The sequence below is a fragment of the Poecilia reticulata genome, chromosome 19 (genome assembly GCF_904066995.2).
Source record: "Poecilia reticulata chromosome 19, P_reticulata-male-v2, whole genome shotgun sequence".
Lineage (NCBI taxonomy): Eukaryota > Metazoa > Chordata > Actinopteri > Cyprinodontiformes > Poeciliidae > Poecilia > Poecilia reticulata.
Genome location: NC_088848.1, coordinates 18,709,985 through 18,731,233, shown reverse-complemented (window position 1 = coordinate 18,731,233; position 21,249 = coordinate 18,709,985). Strand labels below are relative to the sequence as shown.

Here is a 21,249-nt window from a genome sequence, read left to right as displayed (position 1 = left end):
AATGTAAATTACAACCACAGCATTATACTTATTAAACTTTTAAGGGTTAGTAATGCCATTTTACAATGAAATTCAATTATTAGTTTACATGACAACGCTAATAAATAGTGTTGTAACTGAGGCATTTCAACTGTCAAAAGGGACAGTTTTCCAAAATGATTTTATTTTGGATTTCATGGTAATGAATTCCAAGTAATGAATTTTTCTGGATATATTTTTCATATTTTGGAACCTTGGTGTTCATATATGCATTTCCATGGGTATGTGGCTTTTATTTTGAACGATTGCGGCACCGGAAGTAGTTTTATTGTGCCATACCGTAGTACACAGTAACCCCTGGGCGTTAAGTGTGTGCTACCGGTGTCAATAACATGGGATTGATCAGAAAACTGAACGGTATGTAAAGGTAATCCAGGAAGCTGGGTCTCGGGTCAGTGTTGTCGCTCCCTCGGTGGACACAGGAGTCCCGCTCTTTGGCAGAGAAACTCCGGTATGGACCTCTCTCCACGACAACCGGCGCCGCTGTTTACATTCGGCGTAATCGCTGACATTCAGTACGCGGACATTGATGACGGATTCAATTTCTCCCGGACAAGGAAGCGGTACTACCGGAGCAGCCTGAAGCTGCTGCAGAACGCCTTAGAAAGTTGGTCCGACTCGGCTGTCAAGCCCGATTTCATCCTCCAGCTCGGGGACGTGATCGACGGTTTCAACAAGCCCAACGGCGCCTCGCAGCGAGCGCTGGACACCGTGATGCGGGAGTTCGCCTCCTGCCCCGTCAAGGTGCACCACGTGTGGGGCAACCATGAGTTTTATAACTTCAGCAGGAGCCAGCTGATGGGGTCGTCGCTGGACAGCAGCCTGAACGCGGACTGGAGACCGAAGCAGGGTGACATCTACGCCTACAAGTTTAGCCCTTTCCCCGGGTTTGTATTTGTTGTTCTGGATGCCTACGATGTGAGCCTGCTGGGTATACCGGAGTCAAGTGAACGGTATAACAAGGCCATGAATCTGATTAAGCTGCACAACAACAACAAGGATCTCAACTGTCCGCCAGGTATATAGAAATATATAATGTACATTTTTGGACAAATGTACATCAAAAGTGAAAGCAAGACTTTACAAAACTATTTAAAGCTGAACTTTTTTTTTCCACATTAGCGGCGTTTGCATTAACCATAGAACTGCGCAAATTGAAATTACGAAAAATAAATTCGCTTAATGGAAACATGCAAATATGAAATGTATCTTTTTTTCGAGGTGGTGTTTCAAGCATGTCGAAATAGATGTATTTCGCAAAACTGTCGGAAACACTTTTTTTCGCGCCACATGAATCACGTGATCAACTTCCGGATGTTACTACTGGTGAAAACCATGAAGAAGACGATAGGAAATAGTAGGAGGAGGATGTTTTTTTTTTTTTGTTGTTTGTTCCTTGACAATGTGCAGCTGGCTCCACTGGAGCTTTCACAGCATCACACAGTTCATAAAAAGTTGTGTCTTTTGAGTGTATTGAGTCCATAGCGCTTATGTAAAATTGCTGGCTACAGCGTTCCCAAAACGCCTCATAGTAGATGCTCCCGAGTATACGGAAGTAAAGTGGCTTGTTGCTCCTACGCCTTCTCTGATGGCGTTAGCATTAGCGCCGTGGCTGAATTATGGATATATCTCATTTAACCGTTTACATCCATCGCTGCCAGTATTTTTAATGACTCATTGCGTAAACAGGCTTATTCACGTGTGATTTTAATTTCTTAACTCAAAGGAAACAACGCAATTGCGAAATTGTGCTTTTTCGACATTAGCAGAATTTCGACAAGGACTTGCGCATATTTGTAATGGAAACGCAGCTATAGCCACATTACAAAAACCAACTGCAATGTTTTAGATTTTTTTTTATTTGACAGACTCACAAAAAGTAGTGCATAATTATGGCGTGGAAGAAAAAAAAAGATGGCTGATGGATAGTTCCATCCATCTTGACGAAAACCTGTTCCACAGTATTATGCAGCCACCACCATGTTTCGTTGTTAAATTGGTGTACAGGCCGATGTGCGGTGTTGGCTTTCCTCCACCCTCAGCATTTCGCGTTAGAGGTTAAAGTTCAATTTTTATCTCGACATTCTTACGCATGTTTTGCTATATGCTCTACATTTCACCATTTTCCTTCTGTGCTACTTTGTGTGGTATAAAATCCTCAGGAGGTTGTGGTTGTAACGCAACAAAAATGCAAAAACATGAAAAAGTTATCAAATCAGCCTAGCCAAGTGATTCGTGGACTTCAACATTTGCTGTGCCTTTTCGCAGAGTTGCAGTGCCACAGTCGGTTTACGATGTTCAACGGTGGGTTCAGTCAGGAACAGCTGGACTGGCTGGACTCGTTGCTGTCTGTGGCGGATGAGAAACAAGAAAAAGTTACTCTTGTCAGTAAGTGAAACCTGTTTCTAAGCGACACACCCGTACATCCCTGAACTAACAAGCCACTGAGAAGCTCGGGCTTATGCAGCCGGAGGTTATGGTAGTTTTATTGTCACTTTACAGTTTCGCTTATTGTTAGCTTAGTTTGAACCAGGCTTCAGTGGTATTGGTGTAAAGTTGCTTATAAGTAGAGATGGAATGGATAGTTTATGAGAGAAATTATTTAGAGATCATTCTAGATAACAGTTCCACATTTGTCATATTGTTCATAAATATGGAGAAATTCAAATAAAAATAACATGTTGACATATAAGCTAAATGACAAAAAACACTGTTTTTGCTTATGAATAAAGTCAGTTATTGTCAACTGATAAACATTTTATCAAAGCAATACTTTTAAATACTTAGGGTATATAAAAATGTTGGAAGTACTGTAAATGTATTGAACAAAAGTCTTCCTTCTGGAATTCAGAAATTATTTAAATTAACAGAGAGTAAATATAATTTGCGAGGTTTGTTAACATTTTAACATGCTAAAGAGAAAAGTCAAGTAAAATCTACAAGATTTTCAGTTATCAGCATGAAACTGTTTAAAGAATTGAATAATGATTAAATCTTTGTGAGATTCTTTAACAGAGCCTTAAAATGTAAAATGATAAAAGTTTGATGTATGTATTGTGCAAACATGTATGCATGTAATGTTACTATGTGTTGCAGGTATATTCACATATATATATATATATATTAAATATAAATGTGTTTATGCGTACTTATGTATATGGACATTAGGGTTATCTTTCATTACTGTAGGTTGCTGAGTTTATGAATAGGTAAGACACCAATTCATAAACTCAGCAATGTATATTCCTTTTTTGTTAAATTATTGCTTCATAAAGTAGTATTTTGTTTTGTCTTCTTTTTTTGTAATGTTCCTAATTTACCCAAAAATAAAATGAATCTGGGATTTGTACCATCTGCCTACTAAGAAATTAACATTTTTGACTGGGGCACCTTCCCCAACGTTTTATTATTTATTTATTTATTTTTATATACAACAAAAAAAAAATTTAAAAAATCTTTTTTCCTCAGGCAGATTGAAAGGCAGCTAAAATACGGTCACGGAAGACAGAACCAAGTAGCAAGTGATTCCAGATGTTTTATATCTCTTGTTTCCTTACCTAGGTCACATTCCAGTGCACCCCGGTACCACGGATTATGTCTGCCTCGCGTGGAACCACGAGGAACTCCTGGCCATCATTCGCTCCCACAGCTGCGTGGTGTGTTATATGGCTGGCCACGCCCACGACGGCGGCTACTGCCTGGACACAGGCGCACACCACCTGACGCTGGACGGGGTGATCGAGACCCGACCCGACAGCGACGCCTACGCCACAGTCTCCGTCTACCCGGACAGGATGGAGCTGACGGGGAGCGGCAGGGTCATGGACCGGGTGTTTCTGTTTTCCTGATGACTCAGCCTGTATGGGGGGGAACTGTCACGACATTAAAAATGTTCCGCACATTTTCTGGGTCACTTTAATTGACGAGATGTACGTCTCATAGCGGAAGACCGACAAATGAAGTACAAATGAAGCAATGTCTCCCAAAATGTCGTGTACTTGAGTTTGAATCGAAAATAATTATGTTTGCACATTTATTTATATAGGAATATTTTTAAGAAATTCATGATGGTTGCTGCTGTTGGTTTGTATCCCACTGTACAGAACTGAGGTTCTACTAATGAGTTGTTATGCACTGACTTAAACGCAGATCTCTTAGAATTTACTCTGGAAATCCGTGACTATAATAATAATAATAAAAAAAACATTTATATAATAAGTGTTGAATGGAGGCAGTGTGTGATACATTCATAACTTTTTTTAATATGAGTCGGAGGTTGTGGTGTGCATCAACAGTGTGTTTATGTATTTTGTATTTCCTTTCTTTACATTTGTGGGTGTAAAAAGATTGACTTTTTAAATGTAACTTTAAAACATGGATTAATTCACTTTAAGTGGTGGGCTTCAGTAATTTGATGGAGGTAAAACAAATTCACACTATTTGCAGTTTATTACAAGTATGTGCTAGAGTAACTCAAATAACTTTTGCTAAGAAATTTACATTTAAAAAAATATGCATGTTATTTTCACATTTTAGAAGGAAACCTGCGGTGCTTCTACATACTCAAATGTTATAAAGAGTTCTTCCAGACCTTCTAAGTGGCAAAATGAATTGTTTTGGGGTATATATTGTAAAAAAAAAACAAAAAAAAAAGTTCCAACTTTTTTTTTCGTGTGCCATAATGTGCATTTGGAAATGAAAGGGAAATTCTGGTTGTTTTACATAAAGTTAACCCAAACAGACTGATTTAGCGCAGATTTACCACTTGTCGTGACATATCCACCCAGAGAAGACTGAAAGACTCCTGTCTGATAACCCATGCAAGTCTATTCTTGCATTTTGGAGGTCGTGATTCGACTTGCACCGTCTTTTTAAATGCTGACAACCCAACATTAAAAAAAACTATAGTGTATATGTATATCTATAGTGTATTTTAAATAAAGGCATCTACATTTACTCAAAAAGAAGTTAATTTTATACAGAGAGAGTACACGCCTTATATCAAAAAGTATTAATGTTTCAGTATAAGGTGGCGTTAACCAGGATTTTCCACCGTCCTTAAAGGCAGCAACGGCCCAGACGTGGCCGTGATACAGCTGCTGCGTTCAAGTGACGCAGTGTCCCGTCTGGAGGCAGGGCAGCCAGGGGAGGGCGAAGTTTCACTCTGCATTGCAGCCCGAGCGCTGGCTGCCGCCGGAACACAACAATGGCGACTCCCAGTCCGAACGGCAACTCCACGGGCTCCGGCAATATTCTGGGGGCCACGTCGCATCACCTTCACCAACAGACACAGAGCAGCAGCATGCAAGGTAGGCACTGACGGCTACTCTCTCGGTCTTTTACCATATCCAGCGTAGATAGCCAAGTTAGTCGGAAAAGATAGCTTGTGGCTTTCCTGAAGCTAACCCCTCTCCTCACCGTGGTCAAATAGGACTTATGTACATTTGTGTTTCCGGTGATAATGTTCAAAATAAAATAGGTATACGTATCTTGTCATGAGAAATGTAGAGGACTTGTATGACAAATGACATAAAAATGCACAGGGTGGGTGACAGAGCACTGTTACTTTGCAAAATCGCCAAACACCGCAAAATGTAGCATAGATATAAACAGAAGTATTGTAGTCAAAAGTGTTTGAACTGTGAAAACTGCGCAATGTACAATATGCAGAGTGCAAAGACTAATATTCAGTACGCTATATTTCAGATGCTGTCCATTAAAACTCTTTGCAGTGCCATACTTAAAAGTGTCACCACGAATTAGAATGTTACAGCAGTATATCATAACATTCATAAAAATATATCAGAAATGGGTTTTTATCTGTTGAGAATAAAAGCAAGTTGAACATTGTGTATATTGGTGTCTATTTGAGAAATGTTATCAAAGAACGCCCTTAACGGCGGCTTTTATTTTGAATGTCTATTTGCGTAGTTTCCGCTTACGCTCTGGCTGATTGAGTTAGCTTTAAGTGGCTCAAATACTAACACGACTACTGTTTTAGCAACTGATGTTGAAGGGTCAACTGAGTTTTAAAGCAAACAGTCCTGTTCGGATATATTGAAATGTTTCTATACTATAAGATACTAGTCGTTTGTATTCAGAAGTTTTCAGCGTAAAGATGAACTCAGCCCGGTTCTGACGTTAACTCCAATGTTGTTAGCACACTGTTGCTACAACAAGCACAAGGCCCTACTGTGAAATGAATTTCTCTCCCCAGGCAGGCCACCGTGACATTACAGCCCTGACAGTGCCCGAGTCTTGCGTCCAGGCTTGGCAAACACTAAACGTATTGCTCGTAGTTAGTTATTTTTCGCTGAGTCATAACTCTTGTTTAAATGCTACTAGTCACGAACGACCTGAGAGTTTCTGCGTTGCTAACCCAACTCGGGAGTTATCGAAATTAAACTCGCTAACATAAGTCGCATTGTAAATGCTCTCAAACAGTGCGTTCATTGCTGCTTATAAGCGTGTTTTGCTGTTAATTGATGAAACAATGGGTTTAGACGCGGCTAAGCTCACGAGCTAACACAAGTTAGCAAGCAAGTTCCATTATCGGACAGGAAGCATACTATGGGTTGGTAAAAATTGCAACCAGCTAGTCTTATTCATTTGTCGTGGTTGGCTCTTCTTATTCTCCTCCCCCATTCCACCCCGCAAAAGTGAGAAATAGATTTCTATTCAGAAGTTCACATGCATTAATCAACGGGCAGTTATTAATTTCATGCTTAAAATTAATTGGTTTTTAAGCGAGTGTTAAAAAGCACAAGTTTGAAGGCAATTTGGATTTTCCCTGATTCACCCAGGATACAGAGTATACATACGTATGCTATTCTTAGCAAATTCACCTCCATCACACACGTTTTGTAGCTGTCTGCAAACTTTTGGCCTACTTCTGGCTGGATATTTGACCATAAATGAGTTTCTTTGCACCGACTTTGTGACTTTGGGATTTGTTTAGCCTTCCTGTTATCTGCAACTCTCTCTAAGAAGCAGGATTAGCAAAATAAAATCTTTCAAATTAAATGCAGTTTCCAATCTAAAGTCTTCCTTCACCCTTTTTAAATAGCCACTGCCTTTCTATGAATGTGGTAATTGGTAAATCCAAGAAGTCTTTCAATTTGTTTGAAAGATCAGTTCAAATAAATTGTTAAAGGCAGAAAATATTATTGCATCGATGCCCTTGATTAGTTTATGCAAACTTCTGACCATAATTCCATAAAAATAAATTCTGCAAAACCAAAACACATCAGACAAACCCCCTGTCCCATAATGGACACGTTTATGGCAACTACTGATGCAGCCTTGTGATGAACAGATCTAAGTTGCATGTCCTTACTCTGTGACCGATGTCTAGTGTGAAATGTTTTATCTAAACCTTGCAGAAACCAACACCTGCTGGAGATGTCAAAGTGAAACAGGTATTCACTTTTATTTTCCAAGAATTTAGCCTTCTTTTAGAGGATCTGTGTTTGTTATTTTTGTTTTTGTTGGCCATTTGTTGGCCAAGACACTCCTTCAGCTTTTCCTTATCCGTCCTCTGTCATTAATTTTCCCTTTTCTTCCACTTTTTTATTTGTGGAAAATTTCACCTCCATCTTATCATCCTGTCTGCATGTTGCCGAGTTTTATTTATGGATGTTTTTGCGTCCCTTATCCGGAGTTTGAAAAAAAAAAAAAAAAAATTATTATTGTACACGTCAGATAGCAACAATGTCTGCTTCAGAGACACTCTGCATTTTTCTAGTGTCTGTTGGAGAGAATCGTCTCATCCCAGCACACAGACTCCCAGTCTGGTTCCACTGGCACGTGTCATTGCTCACAAATTTTGAACTAGGTTCCTGCAGAGTCTGGAAAAGTCTGAGGAATTTTTATTGTTTTCCAGGTCTGGATAAGTATGGAAAAATAAATTACACCGACTTTTTCCTTTTCACCCTATCTATTGTTTAAAAAATTATGTTCCTCCTTCCTCGTGTTTTTCTCTATTTCTATTATTCTTTTTTGTCCTTCCCTCCTTCCGTCTGTTCTTGTATCCTTCATTTGTGCCTCTCTTCCTTCTTAGTATCCTTCCTTCAATTTTTCTTTTTGTTTCTTTCCTTCCTCACTTTTTTCATTGTATATCTTCTTTCTTTTTTTGTTATTTCCACTCGAAAAGGATGCCAACATCACCAAATACATCATGACCCATAACAGAAGGGTAGAAAACTCATCAGCATAAAATATATTAACGTGTTTTGTAACACATTCAGCATTCTAAACGTAAATATCTCACACCAACCATTTGGAAATATCCTAAAAATATCAGGTTTTCTCACCAAAAACTGACTTTGCTTATGAGTGGGAGATGCAACCAGAATAAAATATTAGTATGTATTAACAAAATATTCCAAAATATATCTGTGTTGATATAGGGAACCTGGGGCAGTTGCCCAGGCCGACAACAGATTAGGGATGCACAAGCACAGATTATGTTAAATTAGCAAAATTCTGTTGCTTTTTTGTTTTTTTTGGAGAAATCTGCTTCCTTTTATTACTTCAGAATAAGAGTCTCAAACATGGACATATGTTAAGCAAACGGGGTCATTTTTAGCAGAAACATTTTATTTAGCAGAAAGTCATCTGCCAGTGGAACGTGACAAATGCTTCATTTTTGGTCTGAAGCTGACAAATAAAAAATTCAAAACCTAGCACCAGTTCTCTGTCCTCTCAGGTCCCACACACACACACACGTATATAGCAGACCCACTGTAACCTGCCCTATGTTCCACTTCCAGCACCCAGATTTGCTGAAAAACAACCCACTTACGCTGATGTAGGCCCTGAGAAAATGTAGTAAAAACACTGCCTTTTTTCCCCCCTTTTACTTCAGGGTTTCAGATAAGCCTGTCCGGAGTGCCCCAAAGTAAGCACTAAGTGTTTCACTCAAAGCACACCGACTTCTACTCTGTTGGAACACGTCAGTAGTCTAAAGTGGTTTCCACCCCGTCCAGTGAGCCAAACTCAGGATTAGATGCTTCTGATACCGACATCCAAACGGATGGTGGAAAACCGGGTTCAGAAGGGACCACTGTATACTACTGAAGGAGCCTGTGTGGTGTTCTGGTAGTCGGGTGGGAAGCTAGTGGGGGGGTGGGAAGTCTGTCCACTGTTGACTCTTAACACGGCCACCAAACATTCCTTTTGCACTGGGGGCTTAAAGGTTAAGGGATCCGTTTGCTCTCCAGCTGGTCGGACACGGCATGGCAAAGAGGACCCAGCACTTAACCGCAGCACCTGAAAGCGACACCTTCATCCCGGTGGTGTTAAATTCACCCGAGTCCAGTCAAAGTGTCGAGTCATCGGTGCTGTTTGAGTGGTGGGAAAGCTTTGGTAGAAGGAAAAAAAAAACCGGGAGCTGTGTGGGGGTTCTTGCATATTTTAATCGAACAGGGATTTCCAATGTCACCCCAGTGTTTTTCCAATAACATGAACACACACTGAATGCCATTTGTTTGAGTTTTCATAGAAGTTTGTGAACATTGGGAACCTCTGTACACAGGGACATTCTGCTTCTGTTCCTTGTTCTTCTGACCTCATGAGGAGCTTCAGATAACCCCAAATATTTGTTTCTTTGTATATTGCTTATTGGGCATTTGGTTATTTGGGCTTATCTCAAGTCAAGACACGCATTATGCTGCACTCTGTACACAAATACATCTCAATACATTAGAATATCCTCAATAGACTTGTCACAATAACAAATTCTGCCTGGCGATAAAGTGCCCCAGAAAATATTGCGATAAACGATAAAATTGTTGATTTGAGACAATTTTCAAGTGATAAAACTGTTAAAGTTTTACAAAGAATACTCCAGATTGGAGTCGGAAAAGATAAAACACAACCAAAAACAATGAATAAAAAGGAAATAAAGTCGACAGACTCCCGAAACCACAACTGTGAATTCTATGTAAACAAAATTGAAAAAATATGAATCATTAGAATGAAAATCTTCATTATATCATGCGATTAATCAGTTGCTTAATCATCAAACATTTCATTTCATTTTAGTAACTTGTGTATTACATCACTTCATTGCACACAGATCAATCATTTCTATTCATTTTCATAATTACAGTTCACAGTTGATGGAAAGCGAAACGTTTTGTTTCTCTGAATACTGCAGAAACCTAAGAAATAATGATTTTTATGACAGACATGTTATCTTAAGACTCACCCAATTCTGAGTAAGGCTAAAGACTAAAGGAGAGCATTGAATTGTATTGTATTGAAAATATATTTTTGTGTAATACAACTGCTACTTTTTATGAGCTGTGAACCTTAATCACCAAAAAGGACAGCAATAAAGTAATTCAGACTGTGTGCAATGAAGAGTTTCATGTTTTATTTTAAATCTCTGGTTCTGCTCTAATGTATTGAGACGTGCCTGTTTCGGTTGTTGGCATCATCTGGGTGACCTCCCTCCCACTCTGTGTGGTGTGCATGTTGTGGCAATCTGGATGTGTTTCTGTCTCTCTCTCTCTGCCAACCAGGCAAACGTAAAGCCCTAAAGTTAAATTTCGCCAACCCTCCGGTGAAGCCGACCTCCAGGCTCCCGCTTCATCCCACGGCTCCATCGTTCCAGAATCCTCACATGTAAGTAAAGGCTGGGAAGCCATGGAGGCTTTAAAAAATAAAAAATAAAAAAATATATATATTGCTTTTCCTTAATTACAGTTTGTTTTAAATATACTGTGACAGAGGGCGCCCTCTAGTGGTAGCTTTTGTGCTAATGCCAATCTCAGCCTGAGAAATTCACTATGAAGAGAGACTTTCTGAAGATAACTCTTTATTCTTTTTCCATTGGCCAAAGCAATGTTAATAATTTGTTAGTTATTGTTTAGCAGTTTTTGCCCACAAAGTATTTTTTTTATTGTTTTACCTAATTGGTAAAACAATTACCAATTAGGTAATTGGTAATTAAATCCTGAACTCACTTAATTCTTCCCGTTTCCATGCCAGTGATAATGTGGCTAAACAAAAGTTCAGAACCAACTTTTTTTTAAAATACAGATATAACAAATGCAAATTTTAGTAGCTTTTTTTTTTTGGCTGTTTAGAACAGAATGATCTGACATATCTATCATGTTTTTTCTCATTATTGTCGTTTTCTTAGTGTTTTTTGTTTCCATAATTTCCCACAAACGTCATAGAAGAAAATGTATCAATCCTCTTTTTTTGTAAATGTTTGATGTTTTTCTTTGTTTCAAAACCTGAAAACAGGAATACGTATAATGGCGTTTTTTTTATTTTTTTGGTTATTTTTAATGACCACAAATTTCCTATGGTAGATAACCATAAAAAATTTTTTAAGTTGTCTTTCCAGTAAAAGTTACGTAACGAGTTTTAATTAGCTGGACTGGGGGTAAAAAAAACAAACAGCTTTTTGCTTTGTAAATGTTGCAGATCCCTGACCTAGACCATACAAGTGGATATTTTAAGGTATTCTCTGCCAGAATGAAAAAAATGTTTTTTAACAGATTCTGATTAAAGTCTTTCAAACTTAAGGTCCCTGCATTTATACCTTAAGATAATAAAAATACAAAGGTTCAACAAAACAAGTTGGTCTCAGTGTTGGATCAATGTTCCACTGGTGTCTTTTTGCTGCTTTCAGCTGAATTTATAAACTCAGTCGGCGGCTTAACATCATAAAAAACTAAAGTCTTTAATCAGGATCTGGTTAAAAAAAAAGCTTCACGTATACAGCAGCTGTTTAAAACAGAGTTTATAAATAAAGTTTGTAACTTTACAATAATGCCGATGACATCGTGATAAGACTCCAAACTGTTAAAACTAAACGAGTTCGACTACGGCAACGGTTTTTCAGTATTTGCTTTTTTTTCTCTTTTTTTTTAAATTCTCCTAATTTGTTCCTCCTTCGTCATCGTCTGGCCTTTGTTTTCTCGTGTTCTGTGCTTGGTGGCTAACCGCACCCGCCTCCGTTCGTGCAGAGAGCGCCTGCGGACACACAGCATCGAGTCGTCCGGGAAGCTGAAGATCTCCCCGGAGCAGCACTGCGACTTCACCGCGGAGGACCTGAGGGACCTCGGGGAGATCGGCCGCGGCGCCTACGGCTCCGTCAACAAGATGGTCCACAAACCGACGGGCCAGATCATGGCAGTCAAGGTGATTCACGCCGACCGCGGGAGTGTGATGTGATCTGGACGTTTTCCGTTCGTATAGCTGACCGCGACTGTGTGACTTTCCCCTCAGAGGATTCGCTCCACTGTGGACGAGAAGGAGCAGAAGCAGCTGCTGATGGACCTGGACGTGGTGATGAGGAGTAGCGACTGTGCCTACATCGTCCAATTCTACGGCGCCCTCTTCAGAGAGGTCTGGGAAATCCACCGTGATCTCACTTAAAGGGGCAGTATTACGTAAAATTGACTATTTTTCTTTAGCTTTACATCATGTTATGTTATTCCCTCATCAAAGACACACCTGGAGTGTTGCCATGATACTTTCATTAATGTTTGAGAAATTCTTTAATCTCCATGGCAACGCCTGAGTGGACCTAGCCCCGCCTTTGAGTCACAGCTCCTCCTCAGAGCTGCAGCTTCCAAGGTGGTTGTGATCTTCCAAGCTTGTTTCCAAGCTTGACATGTTGTGATGACGTCCTGAAGGCGGAGTTTCAGAAAGAGCAGGAGTTCTTAAAGAGACAGAGGCCCAATTTCAAGGCGTTAAATGAGGATGTAAAATTTCTTTCGTCATAGTTGACCCAAAGAGGATTTTTTTAACGTCTTAAGTTAACATAGTTACTTGATTATGTTCTAAAACGGCACTATATTCCTGTAAAACACATAATACTGCCCCTTTAATCTTTAAAATATACTTTGCTAAAAAAGTTAACGTTCATATATTTCCTGCTGTTGTAAAATTTCTTCTCCTCTTGTTTGTTTTTCAGGGGGACTGTTGGATTTGCATGGAGCTTATGTCTACCTCATTAGACAAATTCTACAAATATGTATATTGCGTATTAGATGATGTCATTCCAGAGGAAATATTAGGCAGAATAACATTAGCTGTAAGCAACCGTGTCACGTTTTTCTCCTTACAATTTACACGGAACAATTCATGAGGAAAATGACCTGAATGTTTGATTTATTTATTTTATTTTATTTTTTTACAGACCGTTAAAGCACTGAATCACTTAAAAGAAAACTTGAAAATAATTCACAGAGGTAAGAGTTGTGTTTAGTTTTTAGCTCCAGTAGCTGACGTTCGCTTTAATTTCTATCAAATTGACTCAGTTTGTCCGTCTTGGCAGACATCAAACCTTCCAACATTCTCATGGACAGAAGGGGAAACATCAAACTGTGTGACTTCGGCATCAGCGGCCAGCTGGTGGATTCCATAGCCAAGACTAGAGATGCAGGTTGCAGGCCTTACATGGCAGTAAGTGCCAACCGCTTAACCTTTAACTAAATTTGTGGCTCGTTTAATGTGCGTAAATAAAAGTTGGGCCCGTTTAGTCGACAATAAACACACCTTAGAGATTTTTAGACGAGGAGAAACGAAATTCTTTCAGTTTTTTATTGTGTTTTACTATCAAAACTGAAAGAAAAAATAATAGATTGTAACAGGTGTAATTTGCTTTGGCCTAATTTAATAGTTTCACTGGCTTTAACTAGTGTTTATTTGAAATTAGTCAGTTGTTCTTGTTCAGTGAATTGACTGAAAAACCTTAGAATCTGGAACAAAAATATAAAATCTACATATTTAAACCAGATTCTCTACAAAATGTGATTATTTTCTCTTGTAATTGCAATGCTTTTGAATTCACAACTGATCTAGTTATCGAGTAATTAATCTAAAATAAAGACCTAAAGAAAACCGCCCTATCTAACCTGTTTTGTGTGAATGTTTGCCTTTTTTTCTTTTTTGCCAGCCTGAAAGGATAGACCCCAGTGCTTCCAGGCAGGGCTACGACGTCCGCTCCGACGTTTGGAGCTTGGGAATCACCTTGGTAACCGATAAGATCTCCATATCTGACTTTAAACGAGGCCAGCGAGTGTTGCTCATACTGTTTTTTGTTCTTTCTGTCTTTCTTCCAGTATGAGTTGGCCACAGGGAGATTCCCGTACCCCAAGTGGAATAGTGTTTTTGATCAGCTGACGCAAGTGGTGAAAGGGGAGCCTCCACAGCTCAGCAACTCAGAGGAGAGGCAGTTCTCCCCGAAGTTCACCAACTTCGTTAACCTATGGTGGGTGTCACTGCAGGAAACTGTTTTGCCTCGTTTTATTTTTAGCTTCCCCAGAACAAAAATTGGATGCCGGTGATTTTTGGGTCCGATTTTCCCCCCGGAAACGCCTCCCGCTTTCCTTCCGTGCCTTTTCAGTTTCTGGCATGTAAAATCTGACCTGAGCTCTGCTTACGGTGATGGACAATCAGCTCTTTTGTTTTCTTTTTCTTTTTTTGTGCAGCCTTACTAAAGACGAGTCAAAGAGGCCAAAGTACCGGGAGCTTCTGGTGAGTGCCCTTCCATCAGCTTTGTTAGGTTTGTCCAGGAGCTGGATTGAAAAGAGTTTGGTCATAAATTGAAATATTTTCTGTGGTTGAAGGCTAAACTGACTCGTTTCTTTAGTTCAACTTGTGAACTTGAAGATGTCACAAAATATTTTGTAAAACTTGTGAGCTGAAGAAGTGATAGAAAAGGAAGGCTGTGCAGTGTGAGGGGGGGGAAACATGAACTTCAGTAGTTTTGGGGTCATTTTGAACCCAGCCTAGCACTTCTTCAGCCATTCCCAGGAACTTCTTTTGAATTTAATTTAGGTTATTATTGTTGAATTATCGCCACCTGCTGGTACAATCATGTAGAACAATGGGTTTTTTTTCTTCTCAGAAACAAAGGAATAAATATCCAAAATAGAGAAACTGGGGCACAATTACAAACTCTTACACCTTTAATGACTTTCTGTAGGCATTTAGACCATATTTAACCCAAAATTCGCTCACCAAACCTGGAGCCGTTTTGATCTCGGCCACAGCCAAACGAGCCTGAAGCTTCTTGCCTCTTCTCTCCCAGAAACACCCGTTTATTCTGATGTACGAGGAGCGCTTCGTGGACGTGGCCAGCTACGTGTGTCGCATCCTGGATCAGATCCCTGCCTCGCCCGTCTCCCCTATGTACGTCGACTGATGCCAAGAAGAGCGTTCCCATCGGCGGAGGACGGAGGGGTCCCTTAACGTCCAGCGGGGTGGTACACTAAGCTTTGTGATGCGACGCTTGTCAACTTAACCTTCAGTTATGTAGGGTCACATGTTTGTTCACACGTTCCAAAGAACAAAGGAATTAAATCCAAACTTTCCAGTGCAATGAGATGAAAATTCCCCCCCAAAAGAAGAAACATTTCCCAGTCATTTTAAGATCCCTAAATAATCTCTTCCATGTTAAAGCAGAGAAACTTGAAGCAGCAACTTTGTCTTAGTAAAGCGCAATGCATCGTTTTATGTGACACAAAGAATAGAGTATACATACATGGAATATATACTTGTTCACAAAAATCTACCAAATGAAATTGTGTGTAGCTTATGATGTATGAACAAAACAGCAACCTAACGGATTGTACGTTGTATGCATATTTGTCTTTGCCTAAAATGACGACTTGTATGGATTATTGCTGACAGACCTACTGTCTAAAAATCACACCCGTTTTGCTGTGAGCACCTTCACACACAGTCAATGAATGGGTATGCAAATGTTTCTTTTCTGGAAGCTTATGGTAGCGTGGCTTTACTTTTTTTTTTTTTTTTTTTTTTTTCAATATGCAATCTGTGACAGCTTGTCTTAAATGTTTTATCTTCTTACACCTACTGCAGTGCTGGGCTCTGTGTGAGCTTTGACCTTTTTGTTTAAGTCACTTAACTAGGTATGTGCTATTCCAGAAGAACATTTTCAGTTAGCTACTGATGCTAACCTCTCAAAACAAAGTGCACACAGTCGGGTAAGCTGAATTACTTTGTGAGAGGCAGAAAAGAAACGGCATTGTTGTACAAGAAACTTTACCAAAAAGAGAAGGAGTTTATTATAAAAGACTTTTGTGAAAGATAAACTCAGCTATTGTTGAAATGAGGAGCTTTCTGCTGTGTTAATTCTTTTATACATGTTGCTAAATCCTATTTCTACATAAACTTTTCGTAAAGGCAAGTGCCTAACGGTTGATACATGATTTAAAGTTTAGGTTTGTTACATGTAAAGCTGTTAATCTCTGGATCTTTGATTAATATTTTTATTATATAGGTGACCTGCAATTGTTACTTTTTATCCAAAGAAACTTGCAAAGCATTGAAAACCAAACATTTAACCAAAAAAAACAACAAAAAAAAACAAAGGCCTGTTTTCTCTGAGAACAGGTGCTACTTGTACATTGACATGGAATATATACATTAATTTAAAACTACCAAAAGTTGTTAGCTTACCAGTGTTATATAAATTCCTTTTTAAACAGATTTACTTTTGACTGGCTATCAAAAATACCATAAGTTACAGTTTAAGACATACTTGCGTCATAGAGTACCAGACAAAGAAGGAATTATGTTTACTTTTTTTATATAAATGTAGTTCAAAGGAAAATAATCCATACTAATAGTGCTTTTGTTTATTTTGTCACAGCTAGCTAAAATGCGGCCTAACTAGCTGTAGCAAACAACTAGCTAAAAAGCGACCCAACTACCTGTAGCAAACGGCTAGCTAACAAGAGGTCTAACTAGCTGTAGCAAACGGCTAGCTAACCCAGATGCAAGTTCTAGCTAACAGAAATTTTAGCTAACTGTTAGCTAGCTAAAGCTGTCACACCTAACAGTTAAATACATTATAAACTGATATGTTTTGCTAATCTAGCAAAAATCATAGTTTCCTCCTTAGACCACAAACTCTGTTCTATACATATTAGTGCATTTTTTGGAAATAAATAAGGTTCTACTTGAGAGACATGCTCATCTTCATGAACATAACCACCAGCTGATTTCTGAAACAGGAAGACTCTTAGTTCTGTGACTAAAACAATAAGGCAACACACACAGAGAATCAAACCTGAAGTTAATCCAATGCTACATTGCCTGATGTAAAGTTACATTCGGATGTTGTTTTCACTGATGTAAATAGATATGTATATAGCCACAAAAAACAACTGTTCTTGGCAGGTTCTGCTCAGATCTTCTAAGGTTCGTTCCTAAAACATGGTCATCATGTCAGACAGGAGAGGAGATGTGGCTTCGTACTGAGAAATGTTACCATATAGACTTTTTTTTTTCCCCTCGTCTCCTCAACAGCCTGTCTTAGCACTGTACAGTCAAACTCACCCCTCGTGACCACAGATCCTCCATGCTGCCACAAACAGGCATGCAGTAGTAACTACAGCTCTACATGTTCTGACAGCTTCTTTCTGTCAAATTAAAGGAATAGACGGAACAACGGTAAAATGCTGCTAATCACATGCTACCAACTTCCATACCACAACTGTTGAGAGGAGGAAAGACTCTCCTCGCTTCGTCTCCCGCCCTTTGACCCCTCAGGTCACCCTGGAGCCTGCATGTCCTCCGGTGACTCGGCATGCGTCGGGGCTGAAGCCCATCGTGCCATTTCCTCGCCTATCGATTTGTTTGGCCCAAACGTGTCGTAGCTTCCTAGGACCGGTCCGACTACGAAGACCCGAGAAGAACAGTCAGACTTCAATGAGGTAGATTCTTAACAAAACACTTCACGCAACACTGTAGAGATCCATCATCCAATACATTTAAATGTGTAGGAAAATATATAATAAATAATAGTAAAATTCTCATTGTGTCAAATCTAGAGTGAAATTCGCTGGTTTTATTGCCAAATCGGGTAGTGATTTGGTGATATTGTAAAATATTGTAATACTGCAGTTTCCTAAAAGCTGCCATTGTGGCTCAAATCCAAAAGGAAATTGTATTCTTCATGAGGTTAATTTATTGTTTTGGGAGTTTGTCTGAGTCGCATCTGTTTTTTTTTTTCAGTGTCGTTGAGGCAAAAGAAATGTTTCAAATACTTTAATGGTGCTTTTAATAGTAAGAATGTAGTGGATAAAACCATACCAGCACCTTGTATGACATTAGAAATGGCCATGCTCAGTTAAATGGTTGTACAATTCAACTACAACAGTTTACAAGATTAGTTAAATAGTATCAGTCTGTTGGAGTATCACTGGTATTGTTACATTTGGGATAGTCAAAGAAAATGCATACGTTTGGTTCATTATGGGTTTCTACAGCCGTTAGCTGTGCCATACCTCCCATTGTGCGGGTGTACGTCAGGTCATTTTGTTAGGAACAGTGAACGGTCTTTTTTTTTTTTTTTTTTTTACCTGTCCGGGAAAGCAAAACATTACAACCACCAGATTAAACTCTGTCATAAGGAGTTCTTGTCAGGCCTGTACTTTTCGTCTCCTTCCTGAATGGCAGTAGATGGCGCCGTTTTCCCTGCAGATCTGCGGGGTTCATCGCGGGATGATGCGTTTCCAGGAAGCACGCTTGCCACTGGGGAATATGAGCCTCCAGGGTACATGTTGTACAAATTGCAATTTACCAGAATGTTCATATTAGAATATAAGATGATATTAAGGGCAATGAATATTATAATGTATGTTTATTGAGGGTTACAATAAAAGTTCCCCATGAAAAAGACTGAAAATGTGTCTGTTGTGTGCTGCTTAGGAACACAAATAAAAAAAAAAACAACCTGAAAATACTTAGCTGTGATCATTTTTATTGCTCTTTCAGCTGTATACAGAAATAAATCCACAATACCCTTTTTTTTTTTTCTTTTTTTTTTATAACAATAGACAAAAGGCAAGTTGGTGGCCAAGCAACATGGAAGCTTCTGTCAGATGTGGGGTTTTTTTTTTGCTTTCTGGCCTTGAATAAGGAGAACTATTGCAAATAAGGCCAGATGGGTGAACAGGACTGGAAAACATATTTAAGACAGAAAGTGAGAACAACTTTGAATGTGATGGAATCAAACCGTGTAAACCATTAAACATGTCCATAGGTAAAGAGTAAAACGGTCAAAAATGCTAAAGTCAAACTTGATTTTACAGAATAGACTTGTCATACACATATTTTCACTTTCATTTCCGCTTCGTATTTATGGCAGCAACAGTTCAATATCCGACTCGAGGATAAAGCTATATTCTAATTATTCAACTCTTAGTTTGGATCTAAGGATTAACAGTTTTCAAAAATCAGACAATAAAGGCACATGTTCACAAATACATGTCTGTGAATAATTCAGACAGACATGTCAATAATTCAGACATGTCTGTCTGAATTATTGACACTGAAAGCCATCAGAAAGGCAAACAAACATTTTAAGAGTAAGCAACTTTCTTACTCAGGTCAGCCATATTGGATATGTTTTGGAGTTTCGGGGTTATTACAGTAGAGGTCCGCCCCCACCTCCCCCCAACTTGGAAACTGAAAATTCATCTTTCAGGACGCACCTTTGGCCATCACTCTGATTACATCTGTTGTTAGACTTTCATGAGGCTCTGGAATGGAAAAGAAAAGCAGCTCCAATACCGTTTCTTCATCCATTCACCAAAATATGCATGGAGACCGTGATTCTCGGGTCAGTTGTAACCAGAACTACGTCGAAGTGGCAACGACTGCAGATACAGGATGTTATGGATAACAAAAATAAATCCCGTCAGTTTCTCTCCCAAATTAAAACATCTTAAATAATACACTTTTACTAAAGTTATACCTTTATATTGAGTCATACTTGTTTGGAAAAAAAAATCAAGAATGGGATAGATTTCCTAGCAAAGATAGTTTTAGCAAATAAAACAGAGGGTGATGATGAACTGGATTTAATTTGGAATGTTGAATGGATGAGTGCAAATTAAATTAAATTTAACCCTATCAAAGTCAACATATTTGGGGATTATTTGCTGTCTCTTCTCAAAGAAAAATAAAAGACACCTGTGCTAGCTGCTTTAGGAATGCTAATTCTTAGCTAATTGCTAATTAGCATTCTTAAAGCAGCTAGCACGGGTTTACCTACAAGTCCCAGATCTTTATGTTTTCAAATATACAATATAAATGAGAGCTTAGCTTAGCGGATGTCTAAGTCAAGTTTCAAACCTATAATTTCCATCTATATTTAGCCTTATATTAGCATTTTAATAATGTCAGGTCAAATTAATCCACTCCTGGTTAAAGCTAAGAAGTCATAGATAAAATGTGATAGCAGATTAAGTTCTTGAATATCCAGCCAGCAGTTCTGTCTGGAATTTACGATTCACACTCAATTATTACAATTTTTCCATTCCAAATGCTCTACATGTCTTTTCCATCATCCAAACAACCAAACTTGCCCAAAATTTCCTCTTTGGCTCTAAACCAATGTTTCTCACACATTGATATAACCACAATGTGTCAAATAAAATCGTTAGAATAGTTTATAGAAATTATGACTGGAAATTTGTCAAGCTGCATTTTAATTTCGGTTAGTGCTTTTTTTTTTTGGCCACCTCTCGTGATTTACAGACCTTGGTTATGCCTTCTAGGGGTTTTCATCAGATATACAGTGTTGAAACCAGATATATGCACATTGTATAAAAAGAAAAACAATTCTCTGACATTCAATACAACTGAACCTTTAAGGTAATTTAGGATTATAATTATTTATATTAGCTAAATGCAATAATAATGACTTTTGGGATTTTATTTTATCACTTTCATCAAATTCAGAGGTTTATGCACACCAAGGTTATTATTACCAAGGTTATTATTTTGTTTACTTTAAAAAAGTCCAGATGGTAATGTCAAGGCTTTATGAGCTTCAGATATATTCATATTCAAGTACAATTGAATGCAGTTTAAGCCAATCCCTCAAAGTACATTACTCCCTTGTGTGACATCGTGAAAAAGAAACTAAAGAAATCAAACCAAGATACCTAGAAGAGAGTTATGGACCTCTACAAGAAAGGTTAATTTTTGGGTAACACGAGCCTAACTTTTAACAAAAGTAAAAAAATAAAATAAAATAAAAAAATACATTGTGAAGATGATGTCTGAATCTGGTGAGATATTATTCACATTGAAAGGTCTTGAAAGGCCACTCAGACATTGTTCCAAAAAGGACCTTAAAGAAAAACATTACAATTTGTAAATACCTTAATTTTTGGAGACATACCATGGGCTCAGGAGAAACTA

The 21,249-nt window shown here is 38.6% G+C and overlaps 2 protein-coding genes across 3 annotated transcripts; both read left to right on the top strand.

Annotated features, from left to right (window-relative positions):
* The first annotated feature begins 278 nt into the window (after positions 1–278).
* Positions 279–3,940, top strand: adprm (ADP-ribose/CDP-alcohol diphosphatase, manganese-dependent). Its single transcript, XM_008437741.3, has 3 exons — positions 279–1,057; positions 2,308–2,427; positions 3,601–3,940. Exons 1-3 carry the CDS (start codon positions 493–495, stop codon positions 3,885–3,887), a joined length of 972 nt encoding a protein of 323 aa, XP_008435963.1. The 5' UTR covers positions 279–492; the 3' UTR covers positions 3,888–3,940.
* Positions 3,941–5,166: 1,226 nt separating this feature from the next.
* On the top strand, positions 5,167–18,724 carry map2k4b (mitogen-activated protein kinase kinase 4b). 2 transcript variants are annotated; one of them, XM_008437739.3, is made up of 13 exons: positions 5,167–5,348; positions 7,422–7,457; positions 8,906–8,938; positions 10,566–10,668; positions 12,024–12,198; positions 12,286–12,405; positions 12,977–13,096; positions 13,202–13,253; positions 13,340–13,467; positions 13,961–14,038; positions 14,127–14,275; positions 14,496–14,541; positions 15,098–18,724. In XM_008437739.3, the coding sequence occupies exons 1-13, from the start codon at positions 5,246–5,248 to the stop codon at positions 15,209–15,211; spliced, it is 1,257 nt and encodes a 418-aa protein (XP_008435961.1). In that variant the 5' UTR covers positions 5,167–5,245; the 3' UTR covers positions 15,212–18,724. The 2 variants fall into 2 exon arrangements, with proteins under 2 accessions (XP_008435961.1, XP_008435962.1); XM_008437740.3 differs by lacking the exon at positions 8,906–8,938.
* Positions 18,725–21,249: the final 2,525 nt, after the last annotated feature.